Below are 23,412 nucleotides of genomic sequence, written 5' to 3' on the forward strand. Positions count from 1 at the left end.
TGCGGTAGGAGGAACTGCAGGAAGCAGCCCGGATCCAAGCAGAGGATATGCGGTAGGGGGCGTTGCACCGCCTGGAGGATTGAGAATCGTGAATGCAGTAGAGGGTGAGCTAGACAGCGAGGCCGAAGGGGAAGGAGATGGAAGGACAGGGTCTGCCGGACACGCCAGAAGTTCAGAGGTGCGAATCGAAAGCCCGCCACCGGTGTATCAGAGTCCGAGGACTTGGAGACAAGCTAGGGGAAGCTTGCCAGGAGAAAGCAGTGACGGTGCGGCAGACGGATCGCCGGAAAGCCTCGGTAGTCCAGTCAGCCCGATACAGTGCCATGGTTGGAGAAGATAACCCACCACCGGATCGTGGAGGGCGGAGGATTCACGGACAAGCTGAGGGTAATCGAAACACATTTCTGGATAACAGGGCTGCTGTCGGGCACATCGACAACCGAGCGGTGGAGAACTGCACATGGGCGGTTTTCATTCCTTTCTAAGGGGACTGTCCTTTTTGATTTGCATCCTTCTCGCTTGCTGACTGGTTTCTGCATAGCAACCGCGAGAGTGCTATTTTCTTCTTCTATCTTCTCTTCTTCTCTTCTCTTTCTCTCTTGAGCAGTTCAGCATAGCGGTGGCAGGACTTCACCTTACGGATAATAGAAATAAATTTAGCTGATGAGCAGGTGCATTGAGCACTGCTACGATTTCTTCAGTGGTGGTCACATATGGGGAATTCTTCTGAGCTCTCTTAGTGTAATGTCCATCTGAGCAGGTTGAGTGACCGTCTAGGCATGTTTCGTGCCTAAAAGAGGCATGGGGTTTAGAGCTTCGCAGGCTGAGAAATTCGCGTCGCACAGCGGTAATGATATCAGCTAAGGCGGTGCTAATCGTTAAAAAAATATTGGATTTAGATGCGCAAAACGTGATTTAGAATACGCTCATGCATTTCTTGTGGTATATTCAAATTTTGATCAAGTCCCGCCCTCCAACCTCTGGTAAGTGGCTTACCAATTACAAGAAATCTACAACTCGTTCCCAACCCGATTCGCCTACTCTTCTGAACTCCACTCCTTCGCCAAAGTACCCTGCGTCACTCCAGGCGTTCATCGTCTGACCATCATAGGGGCCGTGTCTCTCGCCACCATCCCTGGCATCGGACCACCTGTACTCCCACATTTTGGTTTCCCCTTCACCCACAGCCTCATCCTCCTTCGGCGGATCTACCCAATCGTCGCCTGTCTCGCGCTTGTATTGTCGTATCAAAAGCTCGCGCTCTTGCTCGTAAATTTCTGACTGGCCGCGCGTGAGCAACTGGTCGGCTGCACCGGTGAGAGTCTCAACAGCCTCGCGGCGGCGCTTCTCCGCTGGGTCCTCCTCCTTCTGGGCCGGGTCGACATCCATTGCGTCACCGTTCTCCGTGCCCCCATTGGCTTTCCGCTTGTTCTTCTGCCACTTGGGTTTCGGCTTTTCCTTCTTCTTGCCGGTTCCGAGGCGTGCGAGGGCTTCCAGGACGGTCTCGCCGCGCTCCAGGCGGGTGATGAGGGTTGCTAGGATGTCACTGGTGAGCACCTGGTCGTCTGCGATGGCGCGCTTGCGGCGCTCCTCCTCGCGCTTCTCCTCCGCTTCCTTCGCCTTTTTCATGTCCTTCTTCGACAAGCCCTCCAGCCATGTATCGTGCACAGCATCTGGGTCATTCGCCTTGCGGATGTAATTTCCTTGGTCGTCGAATCGACCCTCCTCGTTTTCCTGCTTCATGTTGAAAGCGTCGAGCTTTGGTGCGTGCTTCTTCTTGGAGCCAGCGCCAAGCTCTTCGTCCATATCGCTGTCCACGCGGTCGCGCTCCTCGTCGCCACCGCTCTCGCTGCTGCTATCCTCATCGTCATCTTTCGCCTTGCCCTTGCCCTTGTTATCCATCGAGAAGTCCGCCGACACGTGCCCGCCCGATTTGCTGTCCGCGACCTGCCCCTCTATCTGGTCCTCCTCCAAAAACGTGACGGTCTTCTTCTTGCCCTTGCCCTCACGGTTGAGCTCCTCGTCCTCGTCGCCGTCCTTGAAGTCCTCCTCCAAGTCGGCAAACATGTCGGCGTCGTCCGCATCCTTGCTCGCCTGCTCCGCCGCTTTCGCCTGACGCGCTTTCTCCTCGGCGCGGGCGTCGAAGTTCTCCTCGCTCGAGTCGGACTCGTAGCCGTCAATCTTGACGGCATTGCGCTTCACCTGCCGCTGCGCCTTGCCGATCTCGTCGGCCTCGAGGATGGCGTCCTCTTCGGGCGCGTCGGCGGCCAACGTCGACGGGTTGCGGTAGTCGAAGCGCGGCTTCTTGTTCGAGGCGTCGGAGGCCCCCGCCCCGCCGTCGGGGAAGGGCAGGTCTGGGGCGCGTTTGGGGCGCGAGGCGGACATTTCTAGCTGGGTGGATTGTTTGTTTTGGGAGGCAATTGAAGGCGGATTCGCAGCGACAAGCTATCTGTGCGGAAAGATTTTCGAGGGGACGGATGGCGGAATAGAGCGATCGGGTGCCGGGCGCACAATCTAACGCGGGGTTGGTGCTAGAATGTTGCTAAGAGAGGGTGAAGGCTGAGAGGTCGCGCGGCTTTTCGCGAGCGGAGCGGGCGGGCGTCGCCTGCGTCATTCCCGAAAGCTCCAGCAACAGCACAGCTCACCCGCGGCTCACTCATCGCCAGAACTGCCAACAGCTCAAACTCACACGCCACCCTGCCGCACGCACCTCATACATTTAGCCGCGGACCCCGAACACGTTCACATTCCACCATCATCGGCTAAAGGAGCACTTAACCGCCACCATGGTATGTACAGTCCTTCTCGCCGCCTCCATCAACCACTCCATCCCACTAACAGCACGCCCGCCTTACGCGGCACACAGTTCGGCGGCAACTACTACGACAACGACGATCAGATGGCCATGTACCAGGCCATGGGCATGCGCGGCGGCCAGCCCCGGCGCTTTGACGAGTACTTCCGCTGCTACCCCATCGCCATGATGCCCGGCCCCGAGCGCGAAGATGCCAACCACGGCGGCAAGGTCTTCATGCCGCCCTCGGCCCTCGACAAGCTGACCCGCCTACACATCACGTACCCTATGCTCTTCGAGCTGATTAACGGCGAGGCCCAGAAGCGGACGCACGCGGGTGTGCTGGAGTTCACCGCCGAGGAGGGCAAGATATATCTGCCATACTGGGTGCGTACCTACAATATTCTGGATCGACATGTCTAGTCTTTGCAAGGAAAAGGATGAGGATGTAGTTTGGCTGACTTGCAATAGCTCATGCAAACGCTCCAGCTGGAGCCGGGCGACCTAATCCAGGTCAAGTCGACAGACCTGCCACTAGGCAACTTCATCAAGCTGCAGCCTCAGTCTCCCGACTTCCTCGAAATCTCAGACCCGAAGGCCGTGTTGGAGCAGGCCTTCCGCAATTTCTCGTGCCTAACGCTCGGCGACATCTTCACCTTCTCCTACAACGACCAGGTCTACAGCATCGCCGTGCTCGAGGTCAAGCCTAACCAGGACTCGCACGCCATCTGCACCCTGGAGACGGACCTGTCTGTCGACTTCGCGCCACCCGTGGGCTACGAGGAGCCGCAGCGAGCCAAGGCCGCCAGCGGCACCAGCACGCCGCGCAGCGTCGCGAGCGGTGCTCCTGGCGGCGGCGTGCTGCCGGGCGGCACGCTGCACCCGCACGGCACCATGGCGCAGGCCATCAACTACGCGGCCATCGCACCCGCTTCCACGACGGCCGCCGCCGGCGCCAAGGCCGTCTCGTCCAACTTCCTGTCGGGCGGCCACAAGCTGTCGTCGTCGAAGCGCGGCAGCAAGGCGCCCACGCCCAAGCCCTCGACGCCCGTCGCCGGCGCCTCCGCCAACAGCAACCCCGCCATCGCACCGCCCGTTACCGTCCGCCGCAACGCCAACGGCCCGCAGCCGCTGCGCTTGCCGCCTGGCAAGCTGTTCTTCGGCTACGAGATCAAGCCCGTCAAGGGCAAGGGGGCGGCGGCGGCGGGAGACGGCGGCGACGATGACAAGCCGCATTTCCAGGGCCAAGGACAGACTTTGAGGGGCAAGAAGAAGAGCTGAAGAGGGAGCGTAAAGACTTGGACGGACTGGAGTTTTTCACAATGGGCCCCCTTCTCGATTTCTTTTCTTTTTTTTTCCTGCCTTAGACTTTTGCTCGTGGGGACCAGGGTACCTTTTCTTTTCGATGATATTCCTCACGCGTTGCATGACCAATGGCATAGTTCGAACATCTGGTGGGAACTCGTAGCCACTTCATTTCTTTCCAGTCTTAGTGGGTGCTTCGGTGACTGGACACTGGGGGAGAGGACAAACGGCTGATGGAGGAGGACGGTGGTGTCTGGGAGGAGAACTCCCGTGGAAAAGAGATAGAAATGACTAACTTTGCAATGGGGTCAGGGGGCGGCGTCACGGAGTAGCTGGTTCAATCTCAAAGCATGCTATCCTTCTTCCACCCTTTCATGGTCGCGTTCTACGCTTTTGGTACCTGGAGCGAGGCTAGATAGGCACGTCTGGGGATGAGCATATCGGAGCGGAAGGGCCGGACGCCTTAACGATAGCTGAGATTAGTTCGTTGTCGTCATTGTGAGTGCCAAGCAAATTCTAAGCAATGCGATGACTCGTCGTTAGAATGGGCTTTTGGTCCCTGAACTCTATATCTCCCGGCACTAGCTTCATCCGGAACCGCATTTTCTCTTTCTGTCTGTTGCGAACCACGGGGGCTAAACAAGCAGTGGATCATGTATCGGCCGTCTTCATTGTGTATGATGTTCTATATTTGTTACTTTCTATCACCTACGTATTTCTATTTCCAAGAAAAAGAAAATCGGATGAGTCTTTGTATGGAAACACACATAGTCCGCTTATTCCAACTTCACAGTTGAGCGGTTTCGAGTGGTTTCTCCTAATAATAGACAACGATGTTGTTTCCTTATCTCGTGTAGAAGTTCACTTAAGTGACTCGTGTCCTTGTACACTTCGTAGTTCCATACTCCCTTCTTGGCCCCTGCTTACAAACTCTGTACATAAACCAGCATGCAGCGTGGTAAGCTCTACACAGTACTTTATAGCAGTTGAACGTTATAAGAATAGAGAGATGATCCTTCGCATTGCTCTGCATACTCTACATAGCCTACTAACTAACCCCAACATCCCAAAAAGGCCATCCCGTCATCAACCACGGGTAGAAGGGAAAAAGAAAGACCAATACCGCACCGAAACAACAAAGCCGCCAGCTACCCTCCCCAACCAATCCCATCACCATGTACCATTAACGAATGGTCCAACAATGCGGGTCCACATGACATAGGTCGCCAAGAGAAAAAGGAGACGGGCCAATCAGACAAGCAAATAAAGGGACAAGATGAAGGGAACCCAGCAAAGTCGGAGTCAGCGCTCCGCCCATTCCTTTGCTAAATGTGCTGACAGAATCCGAAAGCAGAGCTACAATTTCGATCAAAGTACGTAAGCATTTCGGACAAATGATGATGAAATCAAGTGATAGCTGAAGCATAGCGGAAGTAGTAAGCTATCAGTACCGAAAGCGGGAACCAACAGTAGAGGAAACCACAACATTGAAAAAGACAAGGTAAGATTTCCATGAAAAGTAACGAAGCTTAGTAGTCAAACTAGAAGAAATCAAATAGCTGAAACGTGAAGTATCAACCCTGCAAATTTTCGAGATTGATCGTAGGACTAAGGTTGTGGAGCACTGGTATGGAGAACTGATAAGAAGGTATGATGACATCAGAGGGTGGGTGACTGCGGAGTATGGGAAACCTGGGCCGTGGCTTGAGTGAACCGTTCCACAGCCGCAAACCGGCACATCTTCTGCAAGATGGTCCCACCTAAATGAATACGGAGCACTAGATGGTGGCGGCGGCAGTGCACCGGAAGTCCGGCATGAATCCAGGGGAGAGGAAGGAGATAAAGCAAAGTGCGAATCGCGCCCATCCAAATTTAGGAATGGGGTTATGGTAAAGTGAATGCCCCCACAGGTAATAAGCTTTATTCGGTGGAGCCACCCTGAAAATAGTAGAACCTCATTTCGGGCGGCCATCCCAGCATTGAGTGAGCGAAACATGAAAAGAGACAGGTGTTCTCATCCCTTTTCGATCCTCTTTGCTTGGTGCGTGCGTTGCGGAAGGTGGCATCGCGGTCGTCGTAGACATTAATGGCATCTTGATCGTGAGCGGCGTTAACGCGTTTCCTCTTTGGCTCCGTATCTCGGAGAGGATAGGACCGTAGATGAGCCGTGCTCGGCCCACCGCATTCGCCAACGAGCGATGGGCAATGCTGGCGTGAAACAAGAGCGGGGGACGGTGATCTTTCAGTCGTTCATTACGCGAGTTGTGATGGTCATGTCGCTCCAAAAGTTCGCGGAGGTATCCGTAAAGAAGATGGGGACGGGAAACAGAGATTCTCAAAAAGTAGAGATTGGGGAAAGTGAGATAAGACAGTCGAATGATGCGTTCCCTGCTTTAAAATCCGCACCAATACTAAGCAGGGTAAACTAGCAAACCCCCAATCAAACTAAGGGGGGGATGGAAGAACAAGACTCAATAATACAATGCAAGATCCCGCCCGCCATGAAACGGAAGGCAAAGAATAAAACGGACCAGCGATGACTGAAGAAAGGCCGCAAGTGATGGTGAGAAAAAACGACGACGGCGGCAGCACCAGCAGCAGCAACGAGCATCCAAAATGTGAATCCAACACCCCCATAAATGCTTTTGTATTCTCTTCGTCTCTTTTCAGAAGGCAAGACAAGTACCCAAATCGTCACTAATTCTCTTTTTCGCGAATCCAGAGGAAAGGTTGGGGATATCGATCGAGTAAGGAAGGCGATGTGAGGAGCGTGAACCCCGTTATGTTAGTGGTCTACATTTCGTAGCATCATTCGTCGTATACGTCATGAAAGCCCCTTTCCCCTGGCGATTAAAGAATTGGGGCTTCTTGTGTAAGATTTTTCGGCCGTTCCTTCTTTAGTGCGTAGATGGGCGTGACGGGGTATGCTGCATTCACTCGACGACAATTTCGACGCCGGACTGCGACGAAAGCTCGTCGCTTCCGCGTCCGTGGTGACCGTTCTGTCTTCCGCGGGAGAAGCCGGAGCCGCGCTCCGGGATGGGTCCACGAGGCTGGCGGGTGGGGAGACCCTGGCTGCGCTCGCGACTCTGCTCGCCGTCGAAGTTGTTACTGAAAGATCTGTGGCCGCCGATCGGGCCGGGGTTCCTCTCCGACTCCCAAGAAACCATGCCACGCAAGCCGCGAGGGCTGCCGCCCTGGCCGAATCCGCTACCCAAACTCATGCTGCTCAAGCCATTGACGAGAAGGCTGTCATCTCTGTTGGCCATGGAAGTCGCCGTCGGCGTGAGGCTGGGGTTCGTCGACGTGGTGCCGTAGTCCTGGTACCTGTTAATGTTCCCACCGAGCGTCGCCGGAAAGCTTGCAGTTGAAGGTACCGGTGATGGCGTGTATGAGCGCAGATCAGCGTAGGACTTGGCAGCTCTCAGGTTGGGGGCGGCAGTCAAGCCACCGCCCGGCGAATCGGGAAAGCCGAGGAGGCCAGATGACTGGCGACCAAGGGTGCCTCCGTAGAAGCCCTCGCGAACATCGCTGAAATCGGTCGTTGCAGCGCGGTTGAGACCGCGTCTTTGAGGATCGAGCGGATGGCTGGTGGGAGCCATTTGTTGCATCGGCGGACTCGTGTCCGGGGCGGGGTACTTGTACACGTGCACCTGTCGCTGGTCGCCCATACCCTTGGAGTTGTGTGACAGACCCATCTGATGCGCGATCGTGTGACAGACACGGCGCTGGGAAGGGGTCAGAGTAGAGGGGAAAACCAAAACGTCACGGTTGGGGTCCTCCTTGAAAAGCAGCAGCTGGGAGTAGAACTGCAGGACCTGCGGGTCGTTCATGTCCACTTCTGCACACACCAAGTTAGTCCTGACAAGACGATTTAATCGGGTCACGTTACCTGGCTTCCTACCGTTGACTGGGGACGGTGAAGTGGCGGGAGGGACATGGGACGACATGGACGAGAGCGACGGCTGGTTCTGCAGCTGCGAGGCAGCCATAGGCCTGTGCTGCTCTTCCAGTTGACCCCTGCGTTCCCTCTTCTCCCGTTCGATCCGTTCCCTTTCCGCTAGCGGAAGCATCTTCTTGTACTCGACACGCAATTTCCTGCCCTGCAATTCAAAGTGGTTCATCGTCTCAATGACGACCGCCGTCTCCTCAGCAGTCGTGAAGTTGGCAAAAGCCAGGCCGCGGAAAACACCATTGTCAAAGTGGTAGTTGAAGGCGTAGGGCAGCGGAAGGCGGAGATCGGTCATGAGCTGCACGAGCTGCTCCTTTTTGACGGCAAAAGGAATGTTCTTGATGACGATGGCGGTGGGGATCAACTCCTCGTCAACTTCCTGCGGACCGTACGGGTCCTGACGCATCTGCGGCTGGCCGATTCCCTGTCCAAGTCCCTGCGGCATGTTCTGGCCAGAGCCCAGCGAGGCCCCGCCGAGGCCGGTGAAGGTGTTGATGGAGGGAAGCTGCTGCTGCGGCTGGTCGAGCCAAGTCTGCTGGACGGGTCAACATAGCGGTAGGGATTGGGATGGCGGGGAGACGTACCTGCGGGAGGGCACTGCGACCGCGGGCGGCAGGCTTCATCCTGGTGGTCGCGTTGATGGCGGCCAAGCTGTTGTTTTGGCCAAAGGCGTTCGCATTCCAGCCTTGGGCGCCGCCCAGCTCGTAGCCGCCGTAGCCGGCGTGGATGGTCGCGTTCAGGCGTTCGTTGTAGCGGGATGCGTCGTAGCGGGCCTGGGGGTCCTCGGGCGTGTACAGGCCCTGGTTGAGCTGGCCGTAGGCGTCAAACTGGCGCGAGGGCTGGCGGTGCAGCGTCTGCGGCTGATGGCGCTGCGAGCCCGGCGAGCGGGACGACGGGTTGTCGTAGTACATGTCGTGCGGGTGGTTGCTCATTCTTCAGGGGTTGTGCGGTTGTCGAGCGGTGAAAAAAACGAGCTGGGTGGTCGTGTCGTCGTGCCGGCGTCGTCAGAGCAAACTCAAAGAGCCGCGTGGTGCATCCGAGGAAACGGCGCTTCGACGGCCAGGATTGTCGCTTGGCAAGCTGCGCGACTTCAGCGGCGGAATTTGAAGGTGGCGGCGCGGGTGCGAGTGCTGCAGCGCAGAGAAGAGCGCGAGGGCTGCGGCGAGGGGAGAGCGGCGAGCGTGCAGAGGTTTGGGCGGGCAGCGCTAGCAGCTGAGGCCCGACAGGCACTGGCGCGGCGGCACGGCGCGGGCTAAGTGCTGGTCGAAGGGGCAAGAGGCGGCCGCGTGTCTCTGCGCGATGCAAGTGCCTGGCTGTCCGCTGCCAGTGGCACCGAAATTTCAGAGGTGGCTCGTCACGAAAGCAGGTTAGCGCGGGAGAGCGCCAGGCGGCGGCGGCGGCGGGCAGGCGTCGGGGAGCGCAGCGAGAGGCCGGGGAGCGCAAGGCAGACTGCTGAGGAAGAGGAGGAGAGGGCGGGCGAGCGCTGGCATCAATAAGAGTGAGAGAGCGTATAACCCCTTTTGCTCGCGCGCCCGGCAATAACCAGCCAAGGAGGGACCACATGCGCGCCTACGCCAGAGCTTCGTTCGGCCCGCCCCTAGACAGCAGAGAACGAGCTCGAGCCGCACAGCCCGCCATCGTCATGGCAAACACGCGTGGGCTATGTGCCTGCGCCGCGCCAGCGTCCAGACGCCCTCGCCGTCGCCCGGCAACAGCCACCACGTCGCTCTCCAGCCCGCACGCCAGCAGCCGGCGAGCAGCTCGACGGCCTGCCCCAAGCCGCCCGTTGCCGCAGCCCGCCAGCGCGTCCCCGAGGAGCCCAATCGAGCCCGCGCTCGCTCGCAGGACCATCATGTCGCACAGCATGCTGCAGATCAACCGCGCCCGCCCCGTATCCCATCTGTCCAATCCCTCCCCACCTGCTGTGATCAGTCGCACCCAGCCCGCCTGGCAAATCACTGCGCCAGCCCAGCCGCCCGACGACCCGGCCTCCGCTGCTCCCCGCCCGCGAGGCACAGCAGCGAGGCCGATCCTGACTGGCGCTGCCCCTCGACCCCGGCCCACGCCCGCAGCTGCAGCCCGTCATGTGATTGCGAGATGGAGGGTGTCTTTGTTTGCCCGCTCTTGTGAGACATACGGCGATGCTGTTGGGCGAGCGCGTGTCCATGGTTCGCCGTGGCTCGCGCCGCTCGGCACGGTCCCACGCAACGGTGCTTCGATGCTAGCGTCGCTGTGGAATGGACCTCTCTGCTAAAAAGCAATGAGCTCTGCATCGCCCATTCCGTGATTCGTTAGGGGCTGGGAATGCTTCGATGCGTCAACCATGCCGTCATGCACTTCGGATCACGCAGCTTTGTCCAACGGTGGCGTGTTGTCAGTCTTCTGAAAACATGAGTCGATGTGATACACGGCACCCGCCATCCAGATAGCAGAGAGTTCATTGTCTACTCGCGACATTAAGAAGGCTTCCTACCTGGCCTACTAAAGCTAACACTACGCAGCCGTCTGGTCTCCCAACCCTCGGACTCCCGCCACGCCGAAACGAACAACCCGGAGTAATATCGCAAACAGAGCGTGCAGCAACGACCGTGAAAAGCCGGCCTGGGTCAGAGGAGAGCTGGCGTGACTGAATGTCCGTCGACAGACATGTAGGGGAGGGCGGACCGGCTGAAGGTGACCTATCGCGGTCTGAGGGAGCGCGGCAAATGTGACGCCCTCAGCCATCCTTGCGCGCCGAGTGGTCGTGGTTCATAGTCGTACATGCACCTCCCCGCCATGTGTCATTACGGAACGCCCATATCAATCGCCGGGCCGGGTATTTTATCTTTTTTTGGTTCCATCCTCCCAGAAAGACAGTATCATCCGAAACATGACCTAGACCTCCACGGCCTTCTTGCCCTTCCTCTGCTCGACCTTCAGCAGCAGCGCGCGGTTGATGTGAGGCAGCACACCACCAAAGGCGATGGTGGCGCGGATAAGCGTGTCGAGTTCTTCGTCACCACGGATGGCCAATTGCAGGTGGCGAGGCGTGATGCGCTTGACCTTCAGATCCTTAGCCGCATTGCCAGCCAGCTCGAGCACTTCGGCAGTCAGGTATTCGAGGACGGCGGTAAGGTATACAGCGGCTTTAGCTCCGATGCGCGTGCGCTGCCGGGTGATGTTGCGAAGGTGACGCTTTATGCGACCGCAGGGAAACTAAGGCGCGACTACGTTATCACCAGCTTTCTCTCGGGCGCATCAAACACGATGAAAAGGCGTCATGGGGAGCTCTGCCGTGACGTGGCGCGTCACGTACAAAAGCACGGCTTCAGCCTTACCTGCAGACCGGCCTTCGCCGAGTGCGATTTGGACGTCTTGACGTTCGAATCTCCCTTACCACCCGTCTTGCCGCCAGTCTTGCCTGTATAACGCGGTAAACGGACGCGTTAGCCACCTCTTGAGAACGTGTAGAGGCCCGAAAATTGTTACCTTTTCCTCCCGGCATGGTTATGCTTTGTATCTATTTGATCGTATAGATGAATCGAGACGAAGGGTGCGACCGTTGAACCAATGTTTGATTCGGTTGAAAACGCGGCGGGGTTGGGCGGGCGGTGGTGGGTGTTGTGTTATTGCAGACGGAACCCGCGCGTTTCTTTAGAATCGTGCCCAGGCGTAACGGGAACAACACGTGACCCTATGACAGCAACACCAGGCTGCAACGTATAGGTGGCAACACGGAAGCCTAATGACTGCAGGACATCTTAGCAAGAAGTTTCTGGATGAATGCAAAGGGATCCTTGCATCGCTATTACCAATTCTGGCTGGTGCAGTTCATGGTCCAAGTCACGTGCTTTGATGGGTTGCGGAATGCATCTGGGCAAACTGTCTTCTTCGGGCCAGCGCTGCAAGACTATAGCTCGTGTTAGCCTTACTGAGTCAGAGAAAATCGCAGGCGTCTCGAGTAAGTTGACGCATGAGGGAAGGGAAAATGGAAAGAGCTTTCCTGGTTTCTTCGTGCAAGAGGCTGCCCATGACACGGGTCGAGCAGATATCAGTTTGAGCCACTACTGCTCTAGACCGCTGAAGAGCCAAGGAAAGCATGTTTCCAACTCGGGAGAATGCATCCGAATGAGGAAAGCCAGTGTATGAGGTAATGCTACTTACCGGTAGAGAGACATCCTGATGGAAGTGAGTTGGCCTCAGGACGGGAGGCACCTGTAAGGCGACGCAGCAGCCGCCGCTGGGGCGGGCGCTCCGCTTGATGAGGCGAATGAGTTTGGAAATTTCATGTCGGAGCGCGGAGAAGCTCCTGTAGGCAGATGTTGAGTAGACTTCGTGCTCTCTCCAGCATTTAGACAGCGCTGTAGAGGTTGTCGGAGGGCAAAATGCCGGCTCTCCGGGGAAACGTCAGGCCTTGCGCAGTCGGCGAACACGGCAATCCATCGACCTCTTGGGCATGATCTTCTCAACTCCATCGCCTCCATATGTCGCGAAGATGCAACCCGCATAAAGCGCTAGTAGAGACACACGGCCATATAGGTTGCACGAGGCGAACATCTCAATTGAGTCCTTGCATTGCGCTGCAGAATCCGTTTCCTTCACGCCTTCTTTTCTTGCATCTCGCTATTTCCAGGAAATCTCATTCAGAAGTGCATGTTTCAGCAGGATAGTGGGATCTATGGTAAAGCGTGTTGTTCGTCAGCATTATCTGAAGAGCTGGTGCCCTCGTCTGCTCCAATAAGACGCTGCGCTTTCATTAAGAAGCGTCAAGTCACTACGAGAATCTGAAAGGGGATTGCGACACACAATATCTCTACTACCATTTTATGACTATGGAATCTTGTTACTTTTTTCCGCCTGCATTTCAGACAAGCTCAGAGAGCCAGAGTCTCAATCCTCCTTTGACCCATTCCACTAAACTCAGCTCAACCTTTACACGGTAAGCCGCCAAGAACGAACCTATAAGCGCCAATTTTGTGTTTCATCTCTTGTGTCCCTAATCATCCTTGTTCCACGATTGTTCTATTTCCCCCGATCATCTACCCCAGACCTTGCGCCCGCCATTTCCGCTTCATTCGTTCCCCAAGTTCCTCTTTGGTTACAGTTCCAGCTTCTCAATGTCCACCCGTTTTCCGTCTTTCCTCGTCGCTTTTGGGGCGCATCGTATTGTAATCCCGCCCATTTCGACTTTCTATCTTCACTTCTTGCTTTCATGAATGAATATTGTAATCGTGAGGATCTGACCCAGGTACAAAGCCAACTGGCGCACCCACGATACAGATTCACCTTCTCAGAATTGAATATTGGAATTTCCAGGGTAATGTTGAGCCCTGTGTCGTGTATGATCTGTTTTTGCAGTTGCAAAGTCGACATAGCCAAGCGATAATGCTTTGTACCTGCTGTTCTTTCTTCTTTGCTTTCTGGTCCTCCTTCTGACCTGACGTCAATTCGGACTGCATTGGAGGTAGCTACGGACGGACTTTGAAGGGGAAGTCCGGAGTTGTACAGCCAAGCCCTTAGCTGCGCCGTTTAGATCGCACCATACGCGGTATGGATGCTAATAGAATGCTTGTGGCTGACGAATGACAAGACAAGCTATATTGAAACCGCAGTTGTGGTTGATCCGTAGGCTCGTGCGGCGGATGTAAGCATACAACCACGGAACCACGTCCTTCGATCTAGGCTCGTCGGACGAAACTGCGAAAAGGTTGAGCCCATTTAGTTCTCTCACCCCTTTCACGTCCGGGTAAGGGGTCACTCAAGGTTGGTTTATCTGGAAGTGGCGGCCAGACAGCCACACAGCGCCAGCGGCGGCGCGGTTACATATTGACAGCAGAGCCAGCGCAAGCCCTCGCCCGAGCATACTTCCCAAAGCGGTTTAGGACATGCAGCCCTGCTGCACCCGGGCCCTTTTCCCACGTGCCTTTTCCGACGTGCATGTCATGGATGCATGCACTTTCGCCCACGTTGGCGGGGCGCTCGCGTACCTGTGTTGTTGGCGACGTCACGGAGGGAGATTGAAAGCCGCCGTTCACGAATCGCGGGCGATCGGTCGTTCATCGCATCGCATCGGCGGGGAAGAGGCGGAGCGACGTGGAGCATTGCACCACGTCGGCTACTTGGGGCGCCGTAGCGCGGCAGTCATGACTCTGCTTCCCTCCGCACCGCTGCCAATGATGGTGCTTTTCTTAATTGAGGGCTCCCTGGCTTTTCCCGTCGGCGTGAAGGATGGCGTTAAAAAGGCTCCGAGAGTAACGGGGGAGCAACGCACGGATGGAAGCACTGGTCTGCGGCGGGCCCTGAGCTGCTTGGGCTGCCAAACGACCAAAAGGCGGCGAGCACGGCGGCGGCGCGGCGGTATGGGGCTGGGCATCTCCGAAGCAAAAAAGTAGCGCAGGGGATCGTTCTTAGCGTACCGGCGAACGTGCCCGCGTCGCTGCATGATGATGTGCGGCGCACGCGCAGATAATAGGAAGAGACGGCGCCGACGGGTGCAGCAGCTGCGCGGCGGTCAGGTTGCAGCAGCAAGTAGTCAGGGCGTGTCCGATCCGGGCGACGATTGTCCTCCCCCTGACTCTCCACACAACACGAAAGAAGGCGGCTTGGTGAGCTTTGGTGACCTGACACCACGGCGGATGTGGCATCACGCTAGACAAATTGCCCACTGGGATGAGCCTAGGAAGAAGGCGGCCAAAACACGTCAATGGGCCCAAACTCTCGCCCGCCGCTCAGGCGTCCGGCGCGGTCTGCACCCGACAGTTTGTAAACACACCGTTGTTGGCCGATGGCGGTCCCCTTTTTTCTGCTCGTTCCCTGCCGTTGCCCTGCTTCTGGTCCTGTTTCTCGGCACCCGATCCATGCCGCCCGATGAGTTGTTTGGCTAAAGGGCTGACTTGAGTGCTGGTAATTGTGGGTCGACCGTCCGCGCGACCATCGTTCTGCCGTGGCGCTCCCCTCTGGTTGCAGCTCTGTTGCTACGACACGGACAGCGCATCTGTCGCAGACCTCATTTAAATAAGAAAGCCCCGCGCGCCTTGGTTTTCTGCCATTTCCTGACCCTCGACTTTCTTCCGGCGCACACGCCCCCAGCGATCAACAAAACGTCAGACCAGCGAGCCTTCCAGACCGCCCATCCTCCTTTCTGTCCGCCCTTTTCTCCGCCCGCTACCGCCGTCCTTGCGTTTGATATCCCGCTGTGCGAACTGGGCGCGCAATTGAGACGTCTGGAAAGACGCTGCGAATCGCACGCTCCTCTCAAGCGCCGCGCCGAAAATGGTAGTTACAGCGTTTGCTTGAAGCTTCATCTTTTTTTTTTTTTTGGTGCTGACGTATTGTACGCTGTTTCCGCAGACTTCGAGCAGTATTTCCATCTACCAGCAGCACGCGGCCAAGCTGCTCTCGCGAAAGAGCGTTGTGCTGGGCATTCCCATCGCCGCCGGCTCCATAATCTTGTTCTTGCAATGGCGGAAGCGTAAGTCGCTGAAGCCGAAGCCGAAGCCGAAATCGAAGCAGCCGGAGTCCGAGAGGAAGGAAAATAAGGTTGAGGAGACGCGGACGAACGGTTCCAACGGCAAGGCGACACCCAGTGCTGTTGAGGAGAAGATCACATCTGAGGCGTCGGCGCAAAACGGCTCCGCGGCCGCGCCTGCACCACCGCCAGCGTACAGCAGCGAATCGTACGCCGCAGTCGCAGCAGTCCCCCCGCTGGCATCCACTGCTGCTGCACCATCATCATCGCCGCCGCCATACTCGCCCATTAGCGCCAAGCACTCGCAGGATGATTCCGACGATCAGCGTGTGACTGGCTTCGCGTACGCCAAGCGGCCGCGACTCGGTCGCGGTCGGTCGGTCGAAAAGTTTGCATCGTACGAGCCGCTGAGAAAGGCGTCGGCAGAAAAGAGGGAGCAGGAGGAGAAGCTGAGGATCAAGGAAGAGGACGACAAGGCCGCCGCTGCCGCCGTCGCTGCGTTCAGCCCGCCAGCTGCTGCCGCTGCTGTTCCCGAGCCTGAGCTTGCGCCTATCTCTGCGCCTGCTCTCGCGGATGAAGATGTGCCGCCTGAAGCGCCCATTTCTGCTCCTGAACCTGAACCCGAGGCCGCACCGGCTGAGGCTGATGTCGCTCCCGAGGCGACATTCGAGGTTAAGGTGAACGGCTGGCACCACGACGATGAGGAGCCGCTAGTGATTGAAGAGCGGCTTCGCGATTTGCGCAGGTCCTCGATCATCGCCACCTTTGAGATTACCACCACGAGCGAGCCTGCCAATCTGTCGCCGTTCGGCTCCGCCTTCGACACGTCGCGCCGTCCGTCCGTCGTGACCACCATCAGCGCCGAGCCGGTCATCGACGAGGAAGATGAAGAAGAAGACAAGGAGGCCGAGCAAACCCCCTCTTTCCCGCCACGACGCGAGTCCGTCACCGTCGAGACTGCCATCGAGATCGCCGAAGCTTGGTCGACCAATGGTATGAACGGCACCATCCACGAAGACGACGAATTCCCGGCGCATGGTGTCTCGACCGTCATCTCCGGCCCTATCCCAGTAAATTCTGCCCCGCAAGAAGATTACGACGATGACGAGGAGTGGGCGCCCGAGGATCCCGTCCGTGAGCCTGCTTCCACTGCATTGGCGAAGGCGATGGATACTGAGGTGCAGGGTGATGAGGAGTCCAAGCGTACTGATAGCCCATTGGCGAGCAAGCCAGTCGTCGTGTCTGCTGCTGTCGGCGTTCCAGCGCCCCAGTCGGCTATCGTCGAGGAGATCAAGGAGGTGGTGGAGAGAGCACCGCTCGCGCACCTGCCAGGGATGGGAATTCCGAATAGCGCATGAGATAGGATCCAGGGATGGGAGAGAATGAACAGGCGGTTGAAATGATAAGAGGGCCGGAGTCGAGGTTCCTGTGGAGAAGGGGGACACGTCCTGCGAGGACTCAAGAGATGGAAGAAAGAGAAACTCGCGATGAGGGAGAAGACGTCCTGAGCCACTTCTTCTCCGGATATATCCGTCAGCTCCGGATTGGTAACGACTGTATGGCCTCGTATGCACTATGTACACATCTTCGGAACAAAGAGTAATTGGATCGGTTCGAATTGTCAATGTCGGCGAATGCTCGTCCAGCGAGGTGAATGGTGACGGATATGAGGTGTAAGTGCGAGACTAGCTCAGCAAATACAGCACTCATGGCGACGGTGGAGAGAATGCTGGTGCGCTTAAATGCGGGCATCCAGCACGCTGACGTGACAAGACCGGGAGAGAACCTTTCCAGAACCGGAAAACGTGTATCCAAACCAGGAGGGGAGTGCCGGTCGAGAGGGGATGAACTAGAAACATACCAACCAGCGATGCGCTATCCGCCTTCCCACCAAGAGGCACCGCCACCCAGAAAACGGGCCGGTGGGCCTGACAGGACGCATCGGTGATCTGGCCAGCGAAATTCCGCCATCATCATCTTCCATTGCAACTCCGGAGGGGGAGAGTGAGACAAAGAGAGGATGAACTAGAAACATCTCGAGAACTCTCCCCGGCACCTGCCTTCTCCACCGCGAGGCGAGGCATGACAAAGGTACATTATCGGTTCGAGCCAAGAGGGAAATTCCGCCATCGTCAATGCACTGCAAACTCCGGGAGGTAGGTTAGCTTCTGAGCGAGCGATGAGCTGGTATCAGCCAGAAGAGTTCCGGGATCTACCATCCACTCCTAGCGGTTCCACTGGCCCCACGTAGGGTTGGTAGGCGAGACGGACCCGTTGTCAAACTGGTTGAAGTACGTCCAGTCATCGACGTCGTCCGCATCACTCTCCTCCTCTTCCCTCGGCTCCTCCTCATACTGCTGCTGCTGCTCCTGAAGAGGATGCTCGGCGACCTCTTCTTCGCCGACTGATGCAGGCGGGGCGCTGCCAAGTCCGGGGTAAGGGGTGTTACCGCCATCGTCGACAGGTGGTGGCGGGTAGTAGTACTGCTGCCCGGCGGAACCATCGTCCACGAATTCCTCCTGCGACGCTTCGGGGTACCAGCCCCCAGCCGCGCCGTAGTTGGCATTCATGAACTGGTCGCCATAGAAAGCAGCATCACTGCTACCTTCCACCTGTTGATAGCCCGAGAAGCCGTGCGTCTGGTCGTAGAGAGGCTGCGCCGGCTGGAAGACTTGCCAAGGTGCTTCCTCCTCTTCCTCTTCCGCCTCCTCCACCACAGAACCCTCATCTCCAAACTCCGCCAAAGACTCCTCCTCCTCGCTTTCACCCTCCCCCTCATCAGACTCCCATTCTCCGCCGCGGTCCTTTGCGTACGGCTCAGACCAGCCCTCGTCCGGGACGACCCTTGGAGGGGAATGTGGGACCGTGGTGAAGCGCACGTTGGGGGTGTACTCTTCTCGCATCTCGAAGGACACGTCCCCCGCGATCACGGCCGTCTCCCCCTCATCCTCACTCTCTTCCTGCCAGTCCTCGCCCTCGGCAACGGCGGCAATGGCGCGCACCGGCTTCGGGAAGGTGGCGTACTTGTTGGGGAAGGAGCGGGGGAAGTCAGAGGGGTCATCGTCAGCGAACCTGATGTTGCTGGCGGTGAAGGGGGATCCGGCACGTGTGCGGGGAACGCGCGGGGAGCGGGCAGTCTGGGAGAGGGGGTAGGGAACCTCCTCCTCCTCCTCCTCGTAGTCGGGATTGTCGCTGCCGTTGCTGCTGCTGCTGTCGTCGTCGTCGGCGGCGGCGGTGGTTGTGCTGCTGCTGCGGCTGCGCTTGGCGGGGCGGGCGAGCTCGTCATCGTCGGCAGCGGCGTTGGCGGAGCGCTTGCGGCGGCGGGGAGAGGCGGAGGCGGAGGCGGAGAAGGCGGCGTCTTCGGCATCGAACATCTCTTCCTCCCACTGAGCGGTGGCGACAGGGACCCATTGGTGTCCACGCTTCATATCGTCAACGTACGATCCCTTGCCCATCCGGGGAATTGTGCTCTTCGTGGCGATGAACGGGGATGCGAATCTGACGGACTTGCCGCCGGGAACAGCGGTGGTGCTGGTCCGGGACTTGAGCGCAGGCTTGAGAGCGGGCTGCGCCTCGTCGTCATCGTTGTCATCATCGCCCTCGTCGTCGGAAGCGGCGGACGAGGAAGAGGAAAGAGATGCTGGAGATGATGGTGGTGGTGGTGATGGAGCCTCACTAGCCAAGGAGAGAGGTGAAGAGAGCGGTGAGGAGGTCTCCGACGAGACGGGCTCCTCGACGTTGGCGGACTGGTCGACATTGTCGGCCCACGCGGACTCGGGATCGGCTTCGGCAGCTGCCTCAGCTGTCTCCTCCGTCCTGACGGTGAGGATCTGCTGGGCTCGCAGAAACTCGACGCGGGCATGGACGTCGTCGGCTGTGGCGCCCTCCCACAGCGTCGCCAACTTCGCGTACTCCTCATCGGTGATGGCACCTCCGAGGCCAATGAGGTGGATGAGAAGGGTCTTGTCCCTCTTCTCAGTCCAGCGGAACTTTTACAGAAACGTCAGCAACTGTGCGCAAGGCAGTCGAGCGTTTGAGTGAAGTAGGAGTGAGGTGTTGCAGTACGATGCGGTTGAGCAGGCTTACCTTGCTGACAAAAGTTTGCTCGGCGGCGGCCAGAGGCGTCCTTGGAGCAGGCGGTGTGCGCTTGGTGACGCGCGACTTGTCCTTGCGGGGGGCGATGATGTCGTCGGCGGCCTTGACGAGGCCGGAGCGAAGCTTCATGCCGGAGTGCGACATTTTCGTGATGGTAAGCGCAGAAAAAGCTGTGAGCCGATGCTGCTAGTGATCTCGAAAATGTGGGCAAGTCTGGAGGAGGAAGAGAGGTTCGAATGCTTGGATGGTAAAAGTAGGAACCACCCGCGCACGGGCCTCTGTTGTTGCTATTGTGGATGTTTCGACACTTTACTTTCACACTGCCAGCACGCGCGCCTACCTCATTTGGATGCAGCTACCTGACAGAGAATGTCTGAACCAATAAGGATAGATGTATGCTAATTCGGCCTGACGAGCCCGTCGTGTGCATCTTGGAGCTCATTGCGGCAGACTGACGATCCTAAGCGTCAGTCGTGTCTGCCACTCTATCGTCGTTTCAACCAAGGCTGATGGACGTCGACGACAGATTATGCTTATATAGCCCAGATTCTATCAATTGAGTCGAATGGGAATGAGATATCGCTCTTTCACATGTTCAGGCTAGGGCTGCGGGTGGGAGTTGCAGACTAGCATCTCATGTAGCAAGCACACTAAGGCAAGATGGTATGTACGAGAAGGTGCCTAAGAAACCAGTTCACAGAATCTTTCAGTCATGGACAAAGAAGTCCCTAGTGCAAACGTATTGTTTGTCAGCATCAAAAGAATATCAAACATCGACATTCACACGATTCAAGGCAGAACAATTAGAAGTCTTTGATGTCTATGGAGATGTCATGCACAGGACAGCACTCAAAGTCAAACAATGTGAAATTTGGCCATGACAATACCATTATGACCGGTGAGCGAGCGGGCCGGCAAAGTCCTTGATGACCTACTGACCGACACCAGAGCACCGACACCAGAGCGCCGAGCAAAATATTGGAATCTATATTGGGAAATAAGTCTCCACACGTACCGGACGGCGGCAAGACAAGGATAAGGAGCGGTAGAGGCAAGTAGAAGCGCCGGGAGGATTGGTGCAATACGAAGTGCGGCGCGATGCCGGCGGCAGGATGCAACTAAAGGATGCAGTGGATACATCTCGTACGGATGCCGGCTCGCTGAATAATGGCAAGGTAGCAGATAATATTGTTGAGAGACAAGTCCCGGCTGGGCGTGCAGATACCGTCAACCGAAGGTGAGAAGTGGGCAGAGGATAGCAGATCTTCAGTGGGGAGTCCGAGCGTGTTCTATACATGTACCGGGCCAAGCCGTTCAAGGCAAGGCGGGCGCGGGACTTGTAGACAGACTGAAACAGAACGGTCGGATGAAACGTCGCATTGAAACAGAGGAACGGACCGGAAGACATGGGCGGCTGCTGAAACGGCGAGTATCAGAGGTGAGCGACAGGCATCCACGGTCGTCTATCGCAGATCGGTTGCACCGCCTCACCCCCCACATTCGGAACCCCTGGATGTTCGCCACATTGGAGGGTCCCGAGTCATGGCGCGGTTCGCGCCATATGCAGTCAGCCGAGCGGGCGGCGGGCCAGAAGGAGGACCATGCTGCGCGGATGCGCGGTGGGCTCGCTCGGGGTGGAGCAAGCAGGACCGAGTGAGGTGAGAGAGAGCGGTGTCCAGCGCGGCCCAAAGCGGGCTAGCGGCCTCAGCCCTATCGCGGCCGCCTCCAGCGCTGACCTCACTGCCACATCCCATGACTCCCGCTGAGGCTCCATTCTGCGGATGACCGCAGCCGTGCCTGAGCTCGTCTCGCTGCGATCGGCTCCCTTGCCACCACGCGGCTCCCGCAGCCCCCAACACCCGCCGGCTCTCTCCACCGCGCCCGACGCCGCGACTCACGCCCGCTCCCTCTGTCTCGGTCTCGCCGCGCCATCTCTGTCAGCGGCACCCGCTCCTGCAGCATCGCGGGCGCTCGCCGTACTCAGCGAGCGCTCTCTGCGATGGGCATTGCGCCTCCCCTTTTCTCGTATCTCCTAATTTCCCTAACGGTGATCGCCTCCGGGCGCACCACCAAAATCTCCCAAAATATGCGCCCAATATTTCCTCACTTGGGGCGTTTCGGAGCTTAGCGACCCAGAGCGGGCTCAATTATGTCGCGGGTCTCCCTGCAATTAAGGCGGCGCACGGCCTGTCGCGCACGTGGTGGAGATCAATTAAGTCAGACTACAGCCGTCAATTGACCTCCGCTCATGTCATTCTCATCCGCATCGCTGCTGCGCCTCACCCCCCTCCACCCCCGCCGACCAAATTCTGCTTGCGCAGGACCGCACCTTGCCCGGAGCGGCCAAGTCTGCCGGTCAGCCTCAGCCGTGGCTAGTGCGCAAATCTATCCTTAGTACAGCTATCCGTCGTGAGGCCCGAGTGCGCACCGCAGCAGCCTTACTGATCCTCCAAGAGTCACATCTCGCGATGGCCGTTGCGCTTCCCCAGCCAGAATGTATAAGTAAACTTTCCCAGGCCGCCACCGAGCACTCACCACCAGCGACATTCCTTTCGACAGTGTCCAGCAACCGGTCGGCGTCCGTCTCTCTTCTTCTTCACCTCTCAGCAATCCAATTCCCTTTTCCGGAACATCCTTGCTGGTTTAATGGGTCGCGGCGGCTACAACTAAACCACGAACTCCTCCAACAACACCACCAAAATGTGCATTCGTATCGTCGAGAAGTACGCCGTCTGCGGCTGCATCTACCATGTGCACGCCGTCGATGCCTGCGCTGCAGTTGGCCGCCACCCGGTGTCCGACAAGATCATCCACGTTGGCTACACTTGCGCCGCCCACGCGAAGACAGCGCCCACCGGCCGGTAAACAAGAGATTCGGCCGACATTCCCTTTCAATCCGCGACTCCGGGGGCCCCCGCTGAACTCTTCGCCATTGCTCGGGTCCACTGCGACGGAGACGGAGTACCGGAACAGACCCGCTGGTCGGGTCACGATACGAGAAGGGACCAAAGTCCCCGGATGGGAACCCGTCTGATTGGACAACTTCGAAATCACTTGCGCCCACCTCCGGACATGAGCGACGGTGCGCCTCCTCATCATCAATCTTCCGCTTGGATAAGTCCTACGGAATACACTGCGGTGCCGGCACTGCAACCACCATCAAAAAATTACATCAAAACCCGTATACCCCTTGGCTTGCTGGCAGTCCAAGACGGCAGAAAACCGGCGTTATTGGTAATGGATAATGTGTAAAGGGGATCACGGCATTCACGTCTGCGACGAGTCGCTTGCTAAAAGAACCTTTGCATTGGGAGGGCGTTTTCTCTCACTTTTTTCTTTTTCTTCTTTCCTGTCCTTCTTTGCCTACTGTTCGAGATATCCCTCTGCGTCATTCGCTGCTTTTTCGGTTGCATCAGCGGGTCGTTCCTGGATCGTATTCCTTTTAGTGCGCCTGCTTCTGGCATGGACTTTCTTTTTTCGTTTTATTTTTACTTTTCCCGCTAGCTTTTAATGGCAAAATTAACTTTTGGTTGAAACTAAATGGCTGAGCTACTCAGGGGGATTTCGTCATTCCCCACTTGCACCCTTGCCAGGGAACATCCCGCTCGCGAGACGAGCTGTGGCTGAACGTGATACGAGCCTGCTGGGCTTGAGCCTGACGATCTAAAGAATCGAGCTTAGCCACATGATGGATGGGATCGCCATCACCGTCTGTGCTAGCAGGCAGCACGTCATCTGGGAAACGACAGGCACGACTCCAGTGTGCGGTCATCGGCAACTCCGAATTTAGCGCGTTCGCACCCCGGTTCCTCCGACTTT

At 57.4% G+C, this 23,412-nt stretch overlaps 6 protein-coding genes across 6 annotated transcripts; 2 read left to right on the forward strand and 4 right to left on the reverse strand.

Annotated features, from left to right (window-relative positions):
* Nucleotides 1–999: 999 nt before the first annotated feature.
* On the reverse strand, nt 1,000–2,385 carry LTHEOB_5630 (Lin1 family protein; the record flags this gene model as incomplete). The annotated part of the gene is made up of 1 exon (XM_035514797.1): nt 1,000–2,385. One exon carries the CDS (start codon nt 2,383–2,385, stop codon nt 1,000–1,002), a length of 1,386 nt encoding a protein of 461 aa, XP_035373920.1.
* Nucleotides 2,386–2,786: 401 nt separating this feature from the next.
* LTHEOB_5631 (Ubiquitin fusion degradation protein) lies at nt 2,787–4,075 on the forward strand (the record flags this gene model as incomplete). Its single annotated transcript, XM_035514798.1, has 3 exons — nt 2,787–2,789; nt 2,867–3,181; nt 3,266–4,075. The coding sequence occupies 3 exons, from the start codon at nt 2,787–2,789 to the stop codon at nt 4,073–4,075; spliced, it is 1,128 nt and encodes a 375-aa protein (XP_035373921.1).
* Nucleotides 4,076–7,032: 2,957 nt separating this feature from the next.
* On the reverse strand, nt 7,033–8,983 carry LTHEOB_5632 (R3h domain protein; the record flags this gene model as incomplete). Its single annotated transcript, XM_035514799.1, has 3 exons — nt 7,033–7,940; nt 7,992–8,583; nt 8,636–8,983. 3 exons carry the CDS (start codon nt 8,981–8,983, stop codon nt 7,033–7,035), a joined length of 1,848 nt encoding a protein of 615 aa, XP_035373922.1.
* A 1,942-nt stretch (nt 8,984–10,925) lies between these two features.
* LTHEOB_5633 (Histone H2A) lies at nt 10,926–11,535 on the reverse strand (the record flags this gene model as incomplete). The annotated part of the gene is made up of 3 exons (XM_035514800.1): nt 10,926–11,198; nt 11,369–11,451; nt 11,520–11,535. The coding sequence occupies 3 exons, from the start codon at nt 11,533–11,535 to the stop codon at nt 10,926–10,928; spliced, it is 372 nt and encodes a 123-aa protein (XP_035373923.1).
* A 3,767-nt stretch (nt 11,536–15,302) lies between these two features.
* LTHEOB_5634 (uncharacterized protein) lies at nt 15,303–16,856 on the forward strand (the record flags this gene model as incomplete). The annotated part of the gene is made up of 2 exons (XM_035514801.1): nt 15,303–15,305; nt 15,381–16,856. The coding sequence occupies 2 exons, from the start codon at nt 15,303–15,305 to the stop codon at nt 16,854–16,856; spliced, it is 1,479 nt and encodes a 492-aa protein (XP_035373924.1).
* Nucleotides 16,857–17,723: 867 nt separating this feature from the next.
* LTHEOB_5635 (uncharacterized protein) lies at nt 17,724–19,737 on the reverse strand (the record flags this gene model as incomplete). The annotated part of the gene is made up of 2 exons (XM_035514802.1): nt 17,724–19,487; nt 19,585–19,737. 2 exons carry the CDS (start codon nt 19,735–19,737, stop codon nt 17,724–17,726), a joined length of 1,917 nt encoding a protein of 638 aa, XP_035373925.1.
* Nucleotides 19,738–23,412: the final 3,675 nt, after the last annotated feature.

Source organism: Lasiodiplodia theobromae (assembly GCF_012971845.1).
Source record: "Lasiodiplodia theobromae strain AM2As chromosome Unknown scaffold_15, whole genome shotgun sequence".
Lineage (NCBI taxonomy): Eukaryota > Fungi > Ascomycota > Dothideomycetes > Botryosphaeriales > Botryosphaeriaceae > Lasiodiplodia > Lasiodiplodia theobromae.